The following is a 19,247-nucleotide window of genomic DNA, read 5'->3' on the forward strand; positions in this document are numbered from 1 at the left end:
TTTAGCAGGCTGACACACTCTGAATGTTGTGACACATCTGTCCGCTGTTACCAAATCAGTCAGGAAAAAAAAATTAAAATAATAAAACACTAGTCCCGTTTATAAAAAAGCTACTTGTTCTAGCTGTCCTGAATACAGGAATTCTAAAAACAAAATGGGATTCTTGTTATGCTCATTTGCATGTTAAATATTTGGGAAGCTTTTCCAGCTCACAGTCAACCAGGTGTTTTAGCTCTGAAAAAAAACATAAAGATCTGGATTTTTTTTTTAGTCTTCAGATGATCGGTTTCTCCAAAATGTGAGAAATCAAGATGAATCAAGATCATCACTGAAGCTCATTTTAAAACATAACAACCAGCAAGGCTAAACTTTTAACGTAGTGTCGGCTTCCAAAATATATTTAAGTGGCTAAAGAAAATATTTGAATATTTAAAATATGAATGCAGTACTTTATATGTATTAATTATATATAACTAATTGGGGTGACTAAAAGAATGTAGTGCTTACATAAAAATAGGTTTCGAAGCAGAAAGCTGCGATATTATTGATATTAATGGGTTGATGTTTTACCCACCCCAGTTACCAGGTATGCATTTGTGTTTGGTGCATTTGTTAACTAGCTTCTTTCGAGTAAATAGTTTTCAACCTTGTCCCGCTTTACTGTAATCAACCTTCACCCTAATAAGGACTCAGCCCACCTGTGAATTCTTTTGTCCACCCCTGCAAAGGGCTTGTTGGTCTGCAAAGACTTAAATATTCCCCTTCTCCCTTCAGCCAAGAGGACACCTCATCCATCTTTTGGATGTCTTGTGTTTACTGCTGGGAACTCATTTTTTTGAGTTTGTGAACCTCAGGTCACGGAGTTTAGGGTAAAGTGTGCCCATACCACAATACGCACTGTCCATTAGCCATCCCCTTTCAATCCACTAAGTTCTCCTGTATCTAAGTGACACACCAGTCTTCCCTGCAAGGTTCAGGGTCATCATATTTGATTTTGTTGTGTGTGATCTCTGCACTTCGTGCAAGAGGGTGTTAGATCAGTGTAAACTGTGGGCCATTGAACAATACAAAAAGCTCAAGGGCCCTAAGGTGAACAGAGGTTGATATGGTTATGATTTAGTTATGGAGTAGGATTTTGAAAACGAAACTTTGTATAGGGCCCCAAAATGGAAACCCTGTCACTGACTTAGTAACAAAAAGGCCCTGTGACCTTTTAGCTCATGCTCATGAGGGCTTTGTATATAGCTAGGAATAGGATAGGGGAACACAAAAAACATCAGTTGACTCTCTTCCTCCACATCAGGATGGCTAAGGAGTAGTTGCGTGTGTATGTGCGTGTACGTGTATGTAAAATACTGTCTGCTCCCTTGCTTCATTCTTTGCCTAGGCAGAATCTCCATGTCTATTATGGGGTGCTGTGAGGAAAGGAGAGGAAAGGCTCTGGAGTGGCTGATCCAATCCACCTTTTATCAGGAGCCACAGAATGGTCTATCCTACCAGCTTACTCAGACCTTCTCCCCAACAGAGATGAATGTGGGGATGCTTTTGCAGTTATCACCTTAAAACAAACATCAAGGGAATTAAGGTGTTGGTTGCATAACATGTTGTGGAAAACTAAAATCTATTTGGTGGTTTGGAGTCTCTCAAGAAGAAAACAGGTGAAAGTAGTGATCATGTCATATCCAGTTTGCTTTGTTTAATATGGTAGAAGCCAAACCCTGTACAGAATGAGTGCTGCATGCAGCATTACTGGTTTGGGGACTCTCTCATGCTACACTGTTTAGTGAGTTAGGCTGCTAGGCAGCTGCATACTTTCTCCTACGTTGTGTTGTAAGTACTAAATTAGAACCATTCTCCTGTTCAGATTGTCTTGGAGAGATGCACAAATTGCAGCAACTGACAAATTGCAATGTCAAAAGTCTTGACATTCAACCAGGCATGAATTACGGATGACCTAATAATGTAATAAAATGAAATATCTTAGTTTAAAAAACCAGAGTAAAGGTTTATTGTTATCTTCTGGCCTTAGCATTGTCCAGACTGTCAGACAAAGGGGTAGGGACAAACACACACTTGTAGTGGCTTCAGAAGCGGGGTGAGAGCTGCTTCTCAGGAATTTGCAACAGCCATTATGTTGTAACTTCTGTACATGCATGATCCTGTACCAGTATAAGTGAGTGAATCACCCCAGCATTGACCTTAGAAGAAGGTTAAAGTTGAAATAGTTGTGCTACACTTGCCTCACTACAAAATCTTGCAGACAGTTGCACCATTTCAGCGACTCCCCCTTTGAAGCTGCTACAAGTGTATATTCCTCCATACTCTAACCTAGAGAGAGTGAGGGAAAACTAGCCCAAACGGTTAAAGTTGTCAAGAGAAAAATATTCACAGATGGAAAGTAGAAAAGAATTGTAACGGGGAGGGATAAAACAACAAGGGACCAATCTGTCCTTAGTTTTATAGATCTTGCCTGGGGTAGACCATCAGGGTTGCGATACAGAAAGAGGACTCTGTGGGAACCTGGCATACACCACATCTCCTTGCAAGGTCTTGCATTCAGCAGTGAATCCTCCGTTATGTGAACAAAGTCTTCTTGTTTGCTTGCCCTTTTTCTCTTGCTTTTCAGATTTAGTGAGTGGATAATTGTGCCCTATTTTTAATATTAAATAGCAAAGTGGTGGGAATCAAGAAAAACAATGAATATGCACATACAAAAATGCTGACTTAGGTGACCACAGCAGAATTTTAACCCATTAAACTTTGGCTGCTCTTGATTTAAAACAGCAGATTTGTATGCTTTGTTCTACTGCATCAGCCAGCATCCTCATTTTGTGCCTAGAAAATGACTAAACCAGGGGTGCTCCACCTCCAGCCTGCAGGCTAGCTGCTTCAGCAAAGACTTGGAATCTGGTCTGGAGGGCTCCCCATGGTTTTGGGAAATATGGCTGTGGGGGAGCAGGGGCAATACTGCCACCTCTCTCCACTGCCCAAATGCCAAGTCCCACAGGCCAGGGTGGAGCTGGGCCAGGACACTCCTCCCCCATGGCCAGATTGGAGTCAGGCTACTCCCCTCTCTCCAAATAGGACTGGGCCATGGCCCCTTCCTGCAGCAGAGCTGGGCCATGCCTCTTCCCCCTGCACGGCTGGATCGAGCCAGGTCACACCATACCTCCTCCACCCAGCGGGGCCAGGTTGGGGCCAGCTCAAGATCCCTTCCACCATGTGGCTGGACCAGGGTTGGGCTCCCCTCCCCACTCTGTGTGGCCAGATAGGATCCTGTCAGATTTAGCCCATGAAAGAATCGGACACTGCCCATCTGGCCCCCTGGCCAAAAAGGTTGAGCACCACTGAACTAAATAACAGCAAGGGTTTACTTCTAAGGTCCATGAGCAGCCATGGGATTAATAACATCTAAGAGTTAATGAACTGAAAAACTTTTTGAATGTCCTAGAATGAAGGATACCATCTTACTGGTTTCCTACTTGCATCTGAAAAAATACATATATGTATGTTTAGAAGAAAATTTCTAATGTCCTACAAGCTTGGGGTTTTTTTTGTCTTTGTTTGAATCAGAAATTATTGTTACGACAGGATCAACTTAAATCTGCTTACTGTCTTATTCAAATGAATGTTCACCTGTCTGTAGCAGCATTCATTTTTAAAGAGCTCAATAAAATATAAAAAGAAAGACTTAACATTGTTGTGTTTCTGTTCACAGATGCTGTGAAGCCACCTGGTAGTTCTTTACAAGCATCTGCTGACTTGCCCTTAGCAGTTAATACTTCACCACCTTCTATGCATGCTGAATCATCCCTACCTCCTCCATACCAGCTAATTAATATCCCCTCTTTGGAGTCCTCATGTAGTCAAGAAGATCCTCAGGACTACTTATTGCTAATAAACTGTCAAAGCAAGAAACCAGAACCCATGAGGTAAATGGCTGTTTTAATTTTTCTCTCTCTCTGTCTTTTTCTTTTCTCTCTCTCTCTTTCTTCTTGTGATATAGTTATTCATGTGTATATGCCAACATTTTTTACTGCTGCCAGGCATTTTTCTTGTATTTTTGTTCAAGTCATTTACAACTCAGATTCACTAGACTTGATTATCTTTACCCAGACTTCTGCTGTTCCTTTGCCTGTTTTCTGCACTCAAAACTTCTTGTGTTAGCCATAGTAAGTTGGCACATCAGAACTTGTTGTGCTCCACCTATAGTTTTATGTAATAAAATTGCCAGATTAACAGCCCCAGAGCCTGGGCTTCACTGTAAACTTTCAGAATAAGTACAGCTTGGATAGCCAAGACATGCTTCTTCCTTCATTTTCCAGTGTACCTCAAACCAGGTCTAGGAACAGGAGAAGCTGTTCTCCAGCTCTGGTTCTGCACTACCTGACGTTTCTAACATGACTCCTGAGAGGAAAGCCAGTTACAACAGTAGTGGACCAAAATATGGACTCAACTCAACTAAATCATTTGGCCAACAGTCTTTTGGTTATTACTGTTCTGAATCAGATTCAAACAAAATTATATAGAGAGTAAAGATAAATTGCTTTTCCAGGGGTCTTGGTGAACCCTCTAGTGCTTGGAAACTGCCAATATTCTTTTTCCTATATAGAAAATATTGTTGTTATTTTTATAGTCTAACTGTGTGCAATTTAATATTAAGTAGAGGTCAGCCACAGTATTATCCCTCTGGAAGGGTAGGAAGATAAGTTGAGAAAAAACATTAAAAATGTCTTGTAACGGAAACTTTTACATACTCAAGTAACAACTACTTAAGCTTAACTGGAAACACATTTGCCTCCTGTTTAGGAGTGTGAAATATGCAGTGGCAAATGTACAGGAGCCATCACTTTGTTTCTGAGAATGGTCATCGGAAAACATTAGGAACCTCTCTGCAGAGATGTTTTGCTGTAACAGTTAGAAGTAATGGCCCCCTGTGCATTTCCAGAAAAGCCTGCTCATTATTATCTTGATTGCAGGGAGGCATATTAAAGACTGAGGAAAGTTCTATTGAAAGTGTTTTCCTGAATCTGCAGTGCATTCCCCTAGGGCCAGACTTGTCAGTGGTACTGCTTTCTCTGTCTATACCTAGTCTGTGCGCCAAGTTTTCCTGTTACTGAATTAAGCATTCGGAAGGACAAAAAACTAAGGTAAAATGGCCATGGGAAAAGAAGAGTTTCTCAGTCTGGTTGCTGCTGACTCAGAGGTTGAGGGCCAGTGCCTTGTCTTTCCTAGGGTGGGTAAATAAACCTCTTGTCCTCCAATTTGTGGTTGACACAGATGGTGGTAAGCCAGGTTTAGACAGTCCTCTGAGAAACTTCCCATGAATAAATCGATCAATATTGAATTTTGTGTCAGATCTCTTCCCAGGGTAGAATTCTTCTGGACAGTTTGATGAGCAAAGTTTTTAGTAGTAGTAAAATATTAGTGTTTTAAGATTTAGCTGTAATTCATGTCTTTAAAAATGTATTTTAATCCTTTTTAGACTTTTGCATGTCCAAAATGCCTTGGCATAGAAATTCCAATTGAGTTTTGTTCCATTAGCCTAGCTGATAAGTATCTCCTCATATTTTTAGGAGTCTAGTTTTCAAGGGAGTTGTGAAAGCATGTGAAGAACATGTTTAGAAACAGAAATGTTTAAATATGTAAGTTGACCTTTCCTGATGCTGGCTGGTGATGTGAGCCAAAGTTGAGAGGAACTGTGGGATTGTATTGTAGTGGGAGTCTAAGAGGATGGAAAGTATTTGGGTGGGGAGACTAAACACGGTAAGGAATGGAGAAGGAAGAGTAAAGGAAATAAAAAAAAGTTCGAGGTACTCTGGTGCTTTATCTTTAGATTTAAGGGATGTGTTAAATTAATGGTGGGTTAAGTGATTGATATGAGTATTTGAAGACCTTGTGAGGTGACATGTTATAGTATGGGTGTTTACTGTTTAGCAACTAGCTCTGTGCAATTTTTATCAAATAATGTTGTTGCAAACAAGGTAATGATTTTCATATTTTGGTCCCAGTTCAGGAAGTTACTTAAGCATATGTTCAACATTAAGCATAATCATCTCGCTGAAGTTGGACTAGATTACATGGGATATAGCCTCTTTAAAAAGAAACTAGAACTTCACAGTGTTTTTGAAATGTGTTCTTATAATCGATGCACATTATAAGAGGCCATGATAATAATTAGGGGGTGGGGGAAATTGAAAGTGTTCATATTTTAGCAGATTGTTTTTACATTTTTTTTTAAGTAGAGTAACCTGCATACATCTACTGTGGCTGATTGATGGGTTGTATTGATCCACATTTTCAGCTTTAATGTTTTTAAAGTAAAACCCTCAAAATACAGCAATACAACAACATGCCAGCTATTATACTACAATAGACAGAAGTCATAACACTAGAGCAGTGGTTCTTAACCTTATTGGCCAGTGGGCTGGGTGGACAGTGCTGGATCCCTCTGCAGGCCAAAATCCAGCAGAGCCTCATCTGGCCATGAAGAGGGAGGAGGGGAGCCCAGCTCTGGCCCAGCTGTGTGGTGAAAGCAGGCTTGGGCTGGCCCTAGCTTGGCCAGGCAGAGAGAATGAGGCATGGTTGCAGCCCTGTGGGTGGGAGGGGGGGAAGGGGGAGCCACAACCTGTGTGGGCAAAGGGAAGCGAGGGAGTGAGCATGACTCAGCCCTGCTAGGGGTGGGGGGTAGAGAGGCATGACCTGGCCTACCCCAAACCAGCCACACAGAGGAAAGCGGCATGGCCTGGTATCACAGGGGTGAGAGGGGACATAGGGGGCTCAGCCCCAGCCCCGCTGGCTTGAAAGAAGGTGATGTGGCCTGGATCTGATCTGGCCATGCAGTGGGAGGGTCCTGGCCCAACTCCATCCTGCCCCATAGGGGGCTGGGAATTTTGGCAGCTGGGAAGGGTGGCCTCTGCTCCCCCACTACCAACTTTCCCAACCCGTGGGAAGCCCTGCAGGCTGGATTCATAGGCTGCATGGGCTGAATTTGGCTTGCAGGCCAGAGGTTGAGCACCCTTGTAGAAGAGGAATTTTTTTATAAAATTGGTATAATAAAAATTTTTAAAGTTTTCATTTTTTTTTACTTGAGTTTATTTGCTTTTGAACCCCGTCGTTCAGGAGTGACTTGTCCTAACAAAATCAGAACAGAAGATATGGGTTTTTTTCTTTTCCTAATATGTTTCTTTATAAAACATTAATTCAGTCACTGCATTCTATTTCATAATAATAAAGTAATGACTGTATTAATCATCACACTGTTTTTTTCTAAGACATTTTATGATCTGATAATTTCTGAACTTAAACATTAATCATCATCTCTTAGTAAACCGTCATTGAGTTTGACTGTAGCATTTAATAAGACTGAGAGTTGTTTTTTGGATTTATAAGAAAAATTGTATGTGAGATCTTTGCGAAGTTGACATTTCTGGTTGGTTGACAGTAGTACATACAAGGAATCTTGCCTGACCTTGCTTCATTTTTCTTGTGTTCATAAATCAGCCAAGGGTCACCTTTTATCTCTGAAGAAGGGCAAGAATACCTACTACTGGAAGATTTTGAAAGTAAAAAGATTCCATTGCAGTGAGTGTATAAGAGTTGTTTTTGAATTTTTGTGAGAAATTAATCACTGGGCATAACCTGCTTGAAAATGCTGGATTTTCGTGTTTTTCAAATGTGTCCTGCATGATCAACTTTGAGTTTTCTATAGAAGAAACAGTGTAAACCCAACTTCAGTTGTTTGGAAATAACTATCACCAAGATAAGATTGCGATAACACCTGTCATGATGGTTGTCTTGTTTTTACCACACTTACTCCCAACACCCCCTTTTTACCATCCCTGAGTGCTGGTAGCAAAGAAGTGTGCTGCTGGCATCTCTCATCTATGTGTATGCATCTTCGTATATGTCTGTGTAGCATGAGGTAGCACCATGCAGATATCTAGAGCAAGCTCTGCACTGGAAGTGGCGTGGCCCCAGCACTACACCTGACTTAGTAAGTCCTGCTTTCCTGTAGGGCTTGTTGCAGAGGAAAAGTAAGGTATACAGCTATAGGAAATGGATAATTCAAAGTTTTCAGCTTTGAGACTGAATATTTTTTGTATTGATTTTGATTTGCTTCTCTTCCTCCGCCATTAACTAGTTTTCAAGAGATAAAGCATGAGCCAGCTTAGTGGCAAATCTATATGTGGTAGATCAGAGGCTTTTCAAGGATGTGCATGCCTCCCCTTCTCCAGACAGAGCCATCTGGAAAGCTGGAATCAATTTCCCTGTCCCCTGTGCGGCTAGATTGATGCAAGCACCATTTATATCCATGATATTAGAGGGTCTCTAAGTGTGGGTAAGGATTAGGGTTACCAGGACTTGAAACTGTTAATAAAGCAATTTAAGGAGCATGTGTGATAGGACCATGACACCAAAAGATTGGTGTCACAGTTGTACTCCAGTTTATGAGGTGCTGATTGTTTTCCTGTCGTTGTTATACTACCTTTGCCTTTAGAGGTGTATACTAATAAACATGAATAGTGATGCTCTGATACACTGTCAGTGACAAAAAAAATTTCCATGGTTTGCTTTAATCATGCATTTGAAAATTATAACAAATTCTGCAAAGTAGTTACCTACTGGAAAGTCACCACTCTCAGACATCCTGCTTTTGGGGCCAGCATAGAAAAATAATAGTGTTAAATCTCTTCTTTGCTCTAACACCATCAGGATTAAGGATCAGATGTTGGAGCCACCGAGCTAAAAGAATGACTGGTGAGGCTGCCTCAAGGTAGTCCAAAGCTGACTTGACTTCTTTTCAGTTTTCACAAATTCATTTGGCCAAGAAACAGTGAGGAAGAATATCTTGCCAATTCATTGAGTATTGAGTATTATCTGGATTAGAATTATTAGTATTCTGTTGAGTGGGATTCATATGCTTTTATTAAACCTCTAATTTCACTTATGGTTTAACTGCATGTTGTGCATCTCAACAAAATTTGACTTTTTTTGAGCCCCTTCAGAAGCCCTTGTTAAAAGGTCATTAAGTGCTCAGAGCTGGTGCATAAGATTTTGAAGGCATCTCATTCTTTTAAAGGAATCTAATTTCAAAGACCAGGGAGGTAGGTTTTGGAATATAGGTAAATGACAGTGTTTGCCATAACTGTATGGAAAAGTGAAAAAAGTGCTTCATTTCTTATTATGTGCACTTTGTGTTCCTGCTGTGATCCGAGGTTTGTTACTCCGTTTGTATTTTTATTTTTTTTTATTTTTTAAGTGATATTCTATCTATCTATCTATCTATCTATCTTAAGGTCATTAGGCATAATTAAAATTACCTTAATTTGTATGGGTAGAATGCTGCCTGTACAATGTAGAAAAGTATCAGATTGATACCTTTTTCTCTCACTGGTGTAGCATATGTAATTAAGGGACAGTTTCTTGTCATTCTTACTCTTCTTTACATTTATTGCTTTCATATGACACATGGTCTGAGTAAGCTGTTTAGACTCAGGATGCATATTAGCAAGGGCATAACAACCTCTAAGAACCATTGATTTTTTTTAAAAATTTTTTTTTGTCTTTAGGGAATACTTATTCCAACAGTACCATAAACTGCCCGTACTCTGTTCCGTAATGGAATAATAGGGGCAATAGAAGAATTGTTTGGAGAGACATATATACATGCTGGAATTACTGCATCATTCCAGTTCTAAGTTGATCCTGCATATAAATTGGCTTTACATTCTCAGGTTCAATTTTAGGAAAAACCGTTTTTTGCAAAATATAAGTAGATAACTACAGATAAAGATGTTGAATTGCTATTGTCCTTTACAAAATCCTGCTTGCTGTTACCCTTACAAAATAATCAAATAACCAATGGAAGCATCCAAAAGGTTAAATGCACTAACAATGCTAAAATAAGTTCTAATTTGCAGTAGTTTTGTGCATGCAATAAAAATAGCAAGTACAAAAGTCAGGACTGAATGGGGCCTGATTAAAGTTTGATCCTGTATAAGTTGATGTGATTTTTATAGTTCTTTTGAAGAAAGAAAAAGATAGATGTAGAACTGTAACAGTATAGCATGTACCTTCTGTGCAATGGTAGATTCATGTGATACTTAAAGTAAGAATACCATGGGATGATTGATACCAGTGCGTGGATGTCATGCTAAGGTTTTAATGCTATCTCTTTCATCTATCTTTTGCTATTTTCAGTCATTTTGATTTTTTGTTAAAATAGTCATATTATCAAGAAAATTTCTTTGCCAAGCGAAAGAATGCCATGGCTGTACTCTTCTTTTTATGTGTATTGTTGGTAACGATTGATTGTTCCTTTCACCAGACGTAATTTCCAAAGCAGCCATGTGGAACCTACTGTGTACTTGTAAAGTAGTCTGGATCAAGACAAGAATAAGAGTTTGTTCCACATGTTCTGTAAATTTTTTCTTCACAATAATTAATTGAATTTTTCTGCTTTCAGTTTCTGCTTTTATTTATGTGCATTGTTTTTCTCTTGTATCCTTTTCTTTTAAGGCCTGTGTTTGTTGACAGTGGGTGCATCTACACATGTGCTTGAATGCATATTAGCCTATTTTAATATGCATTAAAGTGTTGCAAAAACATGCTGTTTAGGTAATGTACATTGTAATAGGCTAATATGCATTTTTGTAGTACCTCACAATCGAGGTACTAGATTTAATGCGCATTAGTTAAAGCACATAATGAATTTGTACACACACACATACACACAGTGTATATCTTTAGGCATGCACTTCTAATACTGAAAGTTCCAGAAAGTTTTATTTTAAAATTTTATTTCTTCTGTATTCATGAGGAAGCAAGTACCATAAACCTAGGTATAGGTCAGTATTTGTACCTCAGTGTTTCAAGTGCTCTGCTGAACAGAATACACGTATACTGTGATATGTAGTTTAAAATACAAACAAAGAGGAGATCCAAACTGGTATTGTGTCTTGTTAGAAGTGACTTGCTTATGAAAACCCCTTGTTGCTGAGCTCCTGTGGTAAATATATACACACCATTGTGTGTGTATGTAGTTGAGACAGTACTTGAGATTTTTTTTTTTTAAGATCTTTTGTTTAGTAAATTAAGTTCCTTGATTTTCTTTCAGAATTAATGGATTAAATGACTTTCAGTTGCTTACATTTGAAAGTTTATGTTGTTCCTTAATTGTTAACGTTTATCTTATAACCATACAACAAATCCATATGTCAATCTTATTATTTTATGTGTAGATCTCATGCTGACTCAGCAAAATCCACCTCTTCTGAAACAGACTGCAATGATAATGTACCCTCTCATAAAAATCCTGCTCCATCGGTAAGCAAGCATGCCGTGAATGGTTTTTTTCAGCAGCAAAGTGTCTATGACTCTCCACCACCTCGATCTACAATGGTGTCTGTAGACTGCAGCCTTTATAATCTGCCTAGAAGTTACTCACAGGATGTTTTACCAAAGGCAGCATCTCCATCCGGGACTGACGCAGAAGGAGAGCAGCATATTTTCAATGCCCCATCAGCAACATCATTAGATGCGCAGATGAGACATATCTCCATTAGTTATGACATTCCCCCAACACCTGGAGGTACTTATCAGATTCCACGAACTTTTCCAGAAGGAACACTGGCTCAGACTTCAAAGCTAGAGACTATTCCAGATATTCCTCCACCTCGGCCTCCAAAACCTCATCACTCTTCAGATCGATCTCCTGTGGAACCCTGTAGCATTACTCGTACTGCGTCAGACACTGACAGTAGTTATTGCATTCCTACAATGGGAATGCCACCTTCACGCAGTAATACCGTTTCCACTGTAGATTTGAATATATTTCGAAAAGGTTAGTATTTATGTCTCAGCCTCCTTTTACAGAACTCTTTTGTTTAAATTATCATGCTAGATAAGTGGTGAAGGCTTGGATTTTCAAAGGAATTGAAAGGAGTTATGCTTCTACTTTCTGTTGAGAGTAAGAGGCTTAACTCCCTTCATCCTTTGACATTCTCAACCAAAACAAAGAGTATAAAAGGTGGTGGTATAAAAGGAAGGCTGTATAAATGTTATTCATTTTAAAAGACTAGTAACACTTTTTTTTTTAATGTGTTGTATAGAAACTTATTTTTAATGACTTCTTCTACAACATGGCTGTTTTATTAGCTTTTGCTGTCCTGACCGTGTGTCAGGAATTTGTTAAAATTGTCTAGGACAGCTTTTGTGTATAGTCAATCAAATTATGTTCTGATACAAGTTATTAGTATTTCTTTGCATTTTATATGTTATGTTTCTGTCACGTTTCATGCCCCCTCATGTGGTAGTGAGAACCCCATGAAAACATGCATTTTTCATAGAATTTCCATTGCACCACCTCCCCTGTCGATCCATCAATGTTGCATACCAACAGGTAGCAGCTTCAAACAGTTCTCAGGCCAAACCACTGAAGAAAGTTTATCCTCTTCCCCTTACAGGCAAAGATCTCCATACCTGTCCAGTGGTCCCTATGGTCAGCACTAGCAATACTCTGTTCTGCACCACTGACAAGTGTAAAGTCAGTTTCAGAATGTTTCTGGAAAAAATAACATGCTCCATGTTTGAGTTTCAGTGATACCATGTCAAACGTACTAAACTCACATGCCTTTTTCCCCTACTTGTTAAAGTTGCTTTAGTTCCTGAAAGTCCATCCATCTTGTCAATTTTTCTTTATGCATCATCACCAGTAATGAAGACTCAGTTGGCCAAATCATCTCTAGAATGCTGCAGCTATAACTCAAGGCAGACACTGTTTGCACAAGTATAGTTTCAATATAATTTCTCCTGCATGCTCTTTTACGCAAGAAGGAAAAATATTTCAGCTTGACTTTCAGAGTGTATAATTAGTTTACAGGATTGATAGAAAAATATGAGTAATGGTCTAACAGCTGGAGGAGTTACTAGTGAATAAAAAGCTTGTGGGCTGAATCATTGAATGCTTTGTCAGTATACAGCTAGAAAGCTGTCTCAAAGTGCTAGCTGCATAATCCCTCTGACAGGGAAAGACTTGGGTAGCATTTAGTTTAGAGGAGTCAGCCTCATGTGAGTCCTCCCACGTAGTCCTTCTATATACAGGGCATATTGGGATGATGTTCTTTCAGGGGTGGTGACTAGGATCTAGTCATTGAATAGAATCAAATTGTGGTGTCAGAAAGGACCTCATAGATCGTTTAGGGTGTTTTTTTCATAGCAGTAGAATTTTCTAAGAAATTCCCACTCCCTTGCTCCCTATACCTTCCAGACTGGAGCAGTGACAGCTAAAGACTCCCTGCACTTTCCCCAAACTGGGACCATGCTGGTCTGGGGAAGCATGGAGGGAGGAAAGGAAGGAGCCAGGGCAATGTTCCAACTAGAGACATCCCCTGATATGTGAAGAGGGTGCTTCTCTGCTCTGCTTCTAGTCCCTGAGAGCAGAGCAGAGGGAGCAGCAGGGCAGTGCTCCCTGTCCATTCCCCAGGATCGGGACATGAGTCTGGGGAATGAGTGGGGAACAACAGGTAGTGCATGGGAGGAGAGGGGGCAGTGGGGTGGTGCTCCCCACCCCACACCAGTGCCTTTTCCAAATCAGGGTGTCTCCAGTCTTGGGAAGGCTCAAGGGGTAATGGCAGCTCAAGTCCTCCATGACTGGGAGGAGTCGAGCAGTGGGGAAATACCACCCCTCCAGACCAAAGTCACCCTGGTCTGGGGAAGGCACAGGGGGAGCTGCTAGAGCTGCTGTTTGATGCTTTCTGATCAGAGGAGTTGAGCAGAAGTGTACAGGTGTTCAATTTAGTGAGAGAAACTCATGTCAACCTGGAAGAGCTTTCTCCCAGAGGGGGCATGTTTCCTTCAGGAGAAACTGAACAAACATTTGTATGCTCCTAGTTTCTACTGGGGTAGTGGCGATTTTCGCCCAGTAGAATTGTAATACCTGTATGTGGCCTTAGTGTAGCAAAAGGTAGGGCGTTTGAAGGTATGTCTATGTGCAATGTAAAATTGAGTGATACAGATTGATACGACTTCAAATATTGGATTTGTCTTTGTTTTTTGGATAATTCTTTTTGCTCCCATTAAGCTGGTTAGAAGAGTTCCAGTGCCAGTCTTGTAGAACCACCAGTATAAGTGGCCCAGTCATGCTGAATTCAATTAAGAGAGTCCTGTGACTTCTGTGGTTGCTGTGTTAGGCCAGGTGTTGCTAGATAAACTTGGATCTTCTCTCTAGTAATATAGTGCAGTGCATTCTGATCAAGTATATATGGATTGCAGCATAAAAGTGAAAATATTCTTTTTAATTATTGTAATAGTCATGTATTCCTGAACTTTTTGGTATATTTCTCCAGCAAGCCTTATTGTGTTCCTGGATGTTTCTGCACTTGTACACACTACATACAAGAACCTGTTTTTACCTAAGGCAAAGTTTTTACTTTTAGTTTTTCTGCCGGTATCTTTTTTTCTTCTAAGCTTATATTAATTAAAGATCCGTAAACTAAGAAATACAGCTTTTCCCATGGAATAGAATTTTTCAAAACAGGCGGCTCTGAAAAAGGGAAATGGAAATTTTTTAAAATGTTTTCTAGGCCAGCTCTCTGGCTGTCTGACTGGCTTGATGAGGGTCATCAAGCCAGTCAGGACCCTAGCAGCTGGACAGTCCAAGGAACACCAGGTGAGCAGAATGATAAGTGAGCCTGGAAGTCCTAGGAACCCTGGTTTTGGGGCAGTCCACTAGATCAGGGTGTCAACAGAAGACTGTTCTGTCAGAAAACTTCTGACTAGCTGCGCTAGGCAATTCTATTCTTAAGTCACTTTCTGGGGTAGAATTAAAGTTTTAAGGCCCAGTGTCTTAAAATCCACTCTTTACACACACGGGTGTTTTATGCCATATGGAAATAGGACATTTTCAAGTGTTCGATAAGGTACACTACTTTGGGTATATTTATATATACTATGCCAGTCCCAGGGAATGCTCTAACTAGGCTGTTTGCAATGCAACTCAAATGATTCCATGTTACTTCCAGTTAGAAGGCAGTTGTGTGGAGTAGCACAGTGTCTTTAAGGGCACTGCTGTCTTGCACAGTAAACAAGCAGCATTGACATTCCTTCAGTTTCGCACCCTAGAAAATGCCAATGGCAAATCTTAAAATCATGACATGTAATACAAAGAAGTGTTTGTACCCAAAAGCTTGCAAAGAACGCTTTCCAGCTATTTAGTTGGTCTAATAAAAGATGTATCACATTTATCCAAAGAACCTTGTCTGCTCAAAAAATAATGCATTCATCTCAAATATATATTGATAAAATCTTTTAGACTATATTGCACTGTCATGAAGAGCCTGTGCATCTTCCTAACTGCATTTGATTGTAGATTTAAAGTAACAGATAGTAAATAATCGGTGCAGCACATTTATGTGACAGCAGCTAAGCTCAGGAAATAAATGTTTACTTTGTCCCCCTCTGCTTCTTTAGACATTAGTTCTCAAGACTGCTATGATATTCCACGAACATTTCCAAATGACAGATCTAGCTCATTGGAAGGTTTCCACAATCACTTTGTAAGTATGATTTGATCTCATGTGGGACGAGGGAATGGGAAAGCACTTGCACAGTCTTCGTTCCCTTTTACAAAGCAATGATGTGGAGTGATGTATCTTAAAATAAATTACACTGAATATATGACGCTAAAAGATTAATTAATTTACAGCAGATAACATAAATGATTACTTTATGAAAGAAAATGTATGTTATTTCTAGAAGAACAGAAGCATGTTGACAGTGGGAAGTGTTTCAAGTGAAGAACTGGATGAAAATTATGTCCCAATGAATCCCAACTCACCACCACGGCAGCATTCCAGCAGCTTCACTGAACCCATTCAAGAAACAAACTATGTACCAATGACCCCAGGCACATTTGATTTTTCATTATTTGGAATGCAAGTCCCCCCTCCTGCTCACATGGGTTTCAGATCCAGTCCAAAGACACCTCCCAGAAGGTCAGTACCTGTTGCAGAATGTGAACCACCACCAGTGGATCGGAATCTCAAGCCAGACAGAAAAGGTGAGAAAAATATGCAGTAGAAGTTGCTCATATTTTCCAGTATAATGACTTGGATGTTTCTGTTTTTCTTAACAAGTTTGAGGTAGATAGTATTATTTTCTAAGAGTTCTAATTGTTTCCTAAGAATTTTAAAAGCAAGCCTTGACACATTTTAAAATATGTAAATAGAACAAAATGTATCCGTAGGGTTAGAAGGTACAGCATACATTAATGGAAAGAAGGTACACCATAACTTACAAAGTTACTCTATATAGACTAAAACTGTGATTTAGGTCTTATGCATATAATATAGATGGCCAGTTCATGGTGAAGGGAGAACACATTAATACGGGTATAGCTGTAAAACTAGCATTTTTCTAGTTAATAATAAAGAATGTAATAAAAGCTTTTTTTGTATAATTTAATGCTTAAAATGCTTCTAACTTTTAAAATAATTTCAGATATATAAGTTATAGTTAATATTGTTGCAGTGTGATAGAAATTAATTGTACCACAGAGGATGGATCTTACATCACACTGTTTTCTTTTTTAAAAACAATCCCATTTAAAGTATGCTGTGATTTATAAAACATTTCTTCTTGAAATGTTCCTTTATAAAACAAAAAAGATAATTTGTTAGATTGAATCCAACAATGTTAAATAAATAAAAAAAATTTTTAGGCTTTAATTCAGTCTGTAAAAGCAAGGAAATTGGGTTTGGGGATTAATTGGAACTATTCATCCCTTTAAGATCAGTGCCTTCAGGTGGCAGGGTCGTAAAATCACAACCAAGAAGATGATTATTTGCTGGCCACAGAGTTATAATACAACCCTTTCTTGGAATCCAAATAGGACTGGAGACTATTACAGTATTTACTCAAATATAAGACAAGGTCCTCCCCCTCCCCCCTACTTTCAATCAGCATGGGGGAAAAAAGCTCATTAAATACACTGTCTGTCATTAAACTGCTGTCAAAAGCAATGTGCTCAGTAATGAAAATCAAGTATGAAATTGATTTAAAAGCAGCCAATACTAAGCATGACTAAAACACAGCCTATATTGGACAATTTTTTTTATATGCTAATAGAAACCTACCAGACAGATAGGTTAGTGCAACCCATCTAAACAGGATACATGGTAGTGCCTATTCTGTGTAGTCCCTCCTAGTGCCAACTTTTTAAAAGTCATGGTGAGCCACTACACTGAGTACATTTCAACTTCCTCTTCACTCCCACAGCTGATCTGTGCCTTTCTTTTCCATTTCCCGTCATTCCTGTTTCTTCACCAATCTTAAACATTTGGCAAAAATCACCAAATGTGGCCCCAAACAGTTCATCCAGGATCCCTCTGTTACCCCCTCTCAGCCTGTCATATGGTTAGTGTGGCCCTGTCCTTCATGAGGTGGAGTTGAACCAGGTTTCCCTGCACCTCATCTGCATATAATTTTTTAGAAGATCTCAGGACTTGTGGCAAGAACACCTGGTTCCAGTCATGAGTGAGAGCTGATGTTCACCTGGATCCAGTTAAATAGTGGAGAGAAGTGGTACCCCCCTTCTCCCCCACACCCAGCCTCCCTCTTACCCACTGACTCCTCAGTATACAGCTTCACTGACTGGCTTTCTTGCATGCAGACCAGCCTCTGGCTTCTTTTCTATTCATTCTATCCAGGAAGAGCACACACCAACTGCAGAGATATCCTCAGCCTGACAAAGGGTTTTTAAACCCAAAAGCTTGCTAAAAATGTTTCCAACTATTTAAGTTGGTCTAATAAAAGATATCAGATTCACCCAAAGAACCTTGTCTGCCTATGTCCTTAGACCAATATGGCTACAACCTACACCCCTGAATCCTTACATGCATGTACTGAGCAGTGTTGAGCTATGGAGTCACCATGGCTTTAGATACTGTTAATTCTAGTGGGACGTAGCCCAATAAAGTATGTGGTAAATCATTAGATTTTTGGTTTTGGCCTAATATCATGCATAGTTTGTACTCTGTATAAATAGGTACAAAAGTGTTGCTTAAACATTTACGGAGTACCTGTGCTAAAACTTGCAGGTCTTTTAAAAAAGGTAAAGTGTATCAGTTCCAGATGAGCTAAATTAATACAGGCATGTTTATTTATAAGTTTTCAAATTTTTCCCTCATTTCCAGGTGCTCAGGGAGAGCCAGATCTGACAGTAAGGGGTGGGGGAAGAAGTTGCTTGGGGCAAGGGGGCTAACTAACCTCTCGGATTTAGTTTCCTTGAATTTACCCTCTATTAGTTTATGCCCATTGGTCCTCATCCTCCCTTGAGGTGCACTCCTGAGTAGTTGCTCTCCTAGTTCTTGATGCTCCCCCTGAGGTACTACTAGTAGGCAGCTATCGAGTCACCTCTCAACCTTCTATTCCTCTGGCTGAACAGGCCCAGTTCCCAGAATCTTTTATCATAGGGCTTACCCTCCAAGCCCTTAATCAAATGGGTGGCCCTTCTTTGGACCCTCTCAAGTTTATCCACGTCTTTCTTGAAGTGCAGGGCCAAGAACTGGGCATAGCTCTCCAGCTGAGGCCTCACCAGTGCTGAATAGAAAGGGATGCATGCCAGAGTTTTATTGGCCCTTTTTGTAGCCTTGTTACACTGTTGGGTCATATTCACCTTCCAGTTGATTCGTGACCCCCAGGTCTTGTTCAGATGATGTCAGCCAGTAGGCCACCACCCATTGTATAATTTATACATTTTCCATGTAAGATCTATCTAATTAATGGGATTGTCTTCTACTCAGGGCCTTATATTTGAGTAAATACTGTAAATCAGGCTAATCCATTGCTCTTGTACTGAATTTACCTCATGTAAAAAGTGGTGCCAGAATTTGGCCCTAACACTTGTATGTAAAATGGGTTAGGATGTAATATTGGCCTTGATTCTGAATTTCCATCCTGTTATGGCGTTGGTTAGGTCTTACCTAATTTTCTACAGGAAAACATCTCCATTTGTATTTTGATTTTAAAAACTGTTTATTGTATGAAGAACTCTAATTAGAGTTTGATGACATTACAACTTCAGTGACAAAGTATATGAGCAAAGCAAAATGTAAGGGGGCCCAAACACTTATTACCCTTTGAATGAACTAGATTTACTTACCACTTAAAAAGGTATATTTTGGGGCTCAAATACATTGACTTTCTAAGAATAAACAGACACTCTGTTGTAATGTGAGATGCTTGCA

General features: G+C 39.7%; 1 protein-coding gene across 3 annotated transcripts in view; it reads left to right on the forward strand.

The window, feature by feature from the left end:
• Positions 1–19,247, forward strand: part of GAB1 (GRB2 associated binding protein 1) — a 137,845-nt gene that overhangs the window by 95,189 nt on the left and 23,409 nt on the right. For 2 of the 3 annotated variants that reach the window (XM_019534409.1, XM_019534411.1), the window contains exons 3-6: positions 3,719–3,932; positions 11,244–11,845; positions 15,472–15,557; positions 15,757–16,060. In XM_019534409.1, the coding sequence (XP_019389954.1) occupies positions 3,719–3,932; positions 11,244–11,845; positions 15,472–15,557; positions 15,757–16,060 (1,206 nt within the window). The remainder of the gene's footprint in view (positions 1–3,718; positions 3,933–11,243; positions 11,846–15,471; positions 15,558–15,756; positions 16,061–19,247) is intronic. The other variant, XM_019534410.1, reaches the window with a different exon arrangement.

Source organism: Crocodylus porosus, unplaced genomic scaffold (genome assembly GCF_001723895.1).
Source record: "Crocodylus porosus isolate Cpor-Errol unplaced genomic scaffold, CroPor_comp1, whole genome shotgun sequence".
Taxonomy (NCBI): domain Eukaryota; kingdom Metazoa; phylum Chordata; order Crocodylia; family Crocodylidae; genus Crocodylus; species Crocodylus porosus.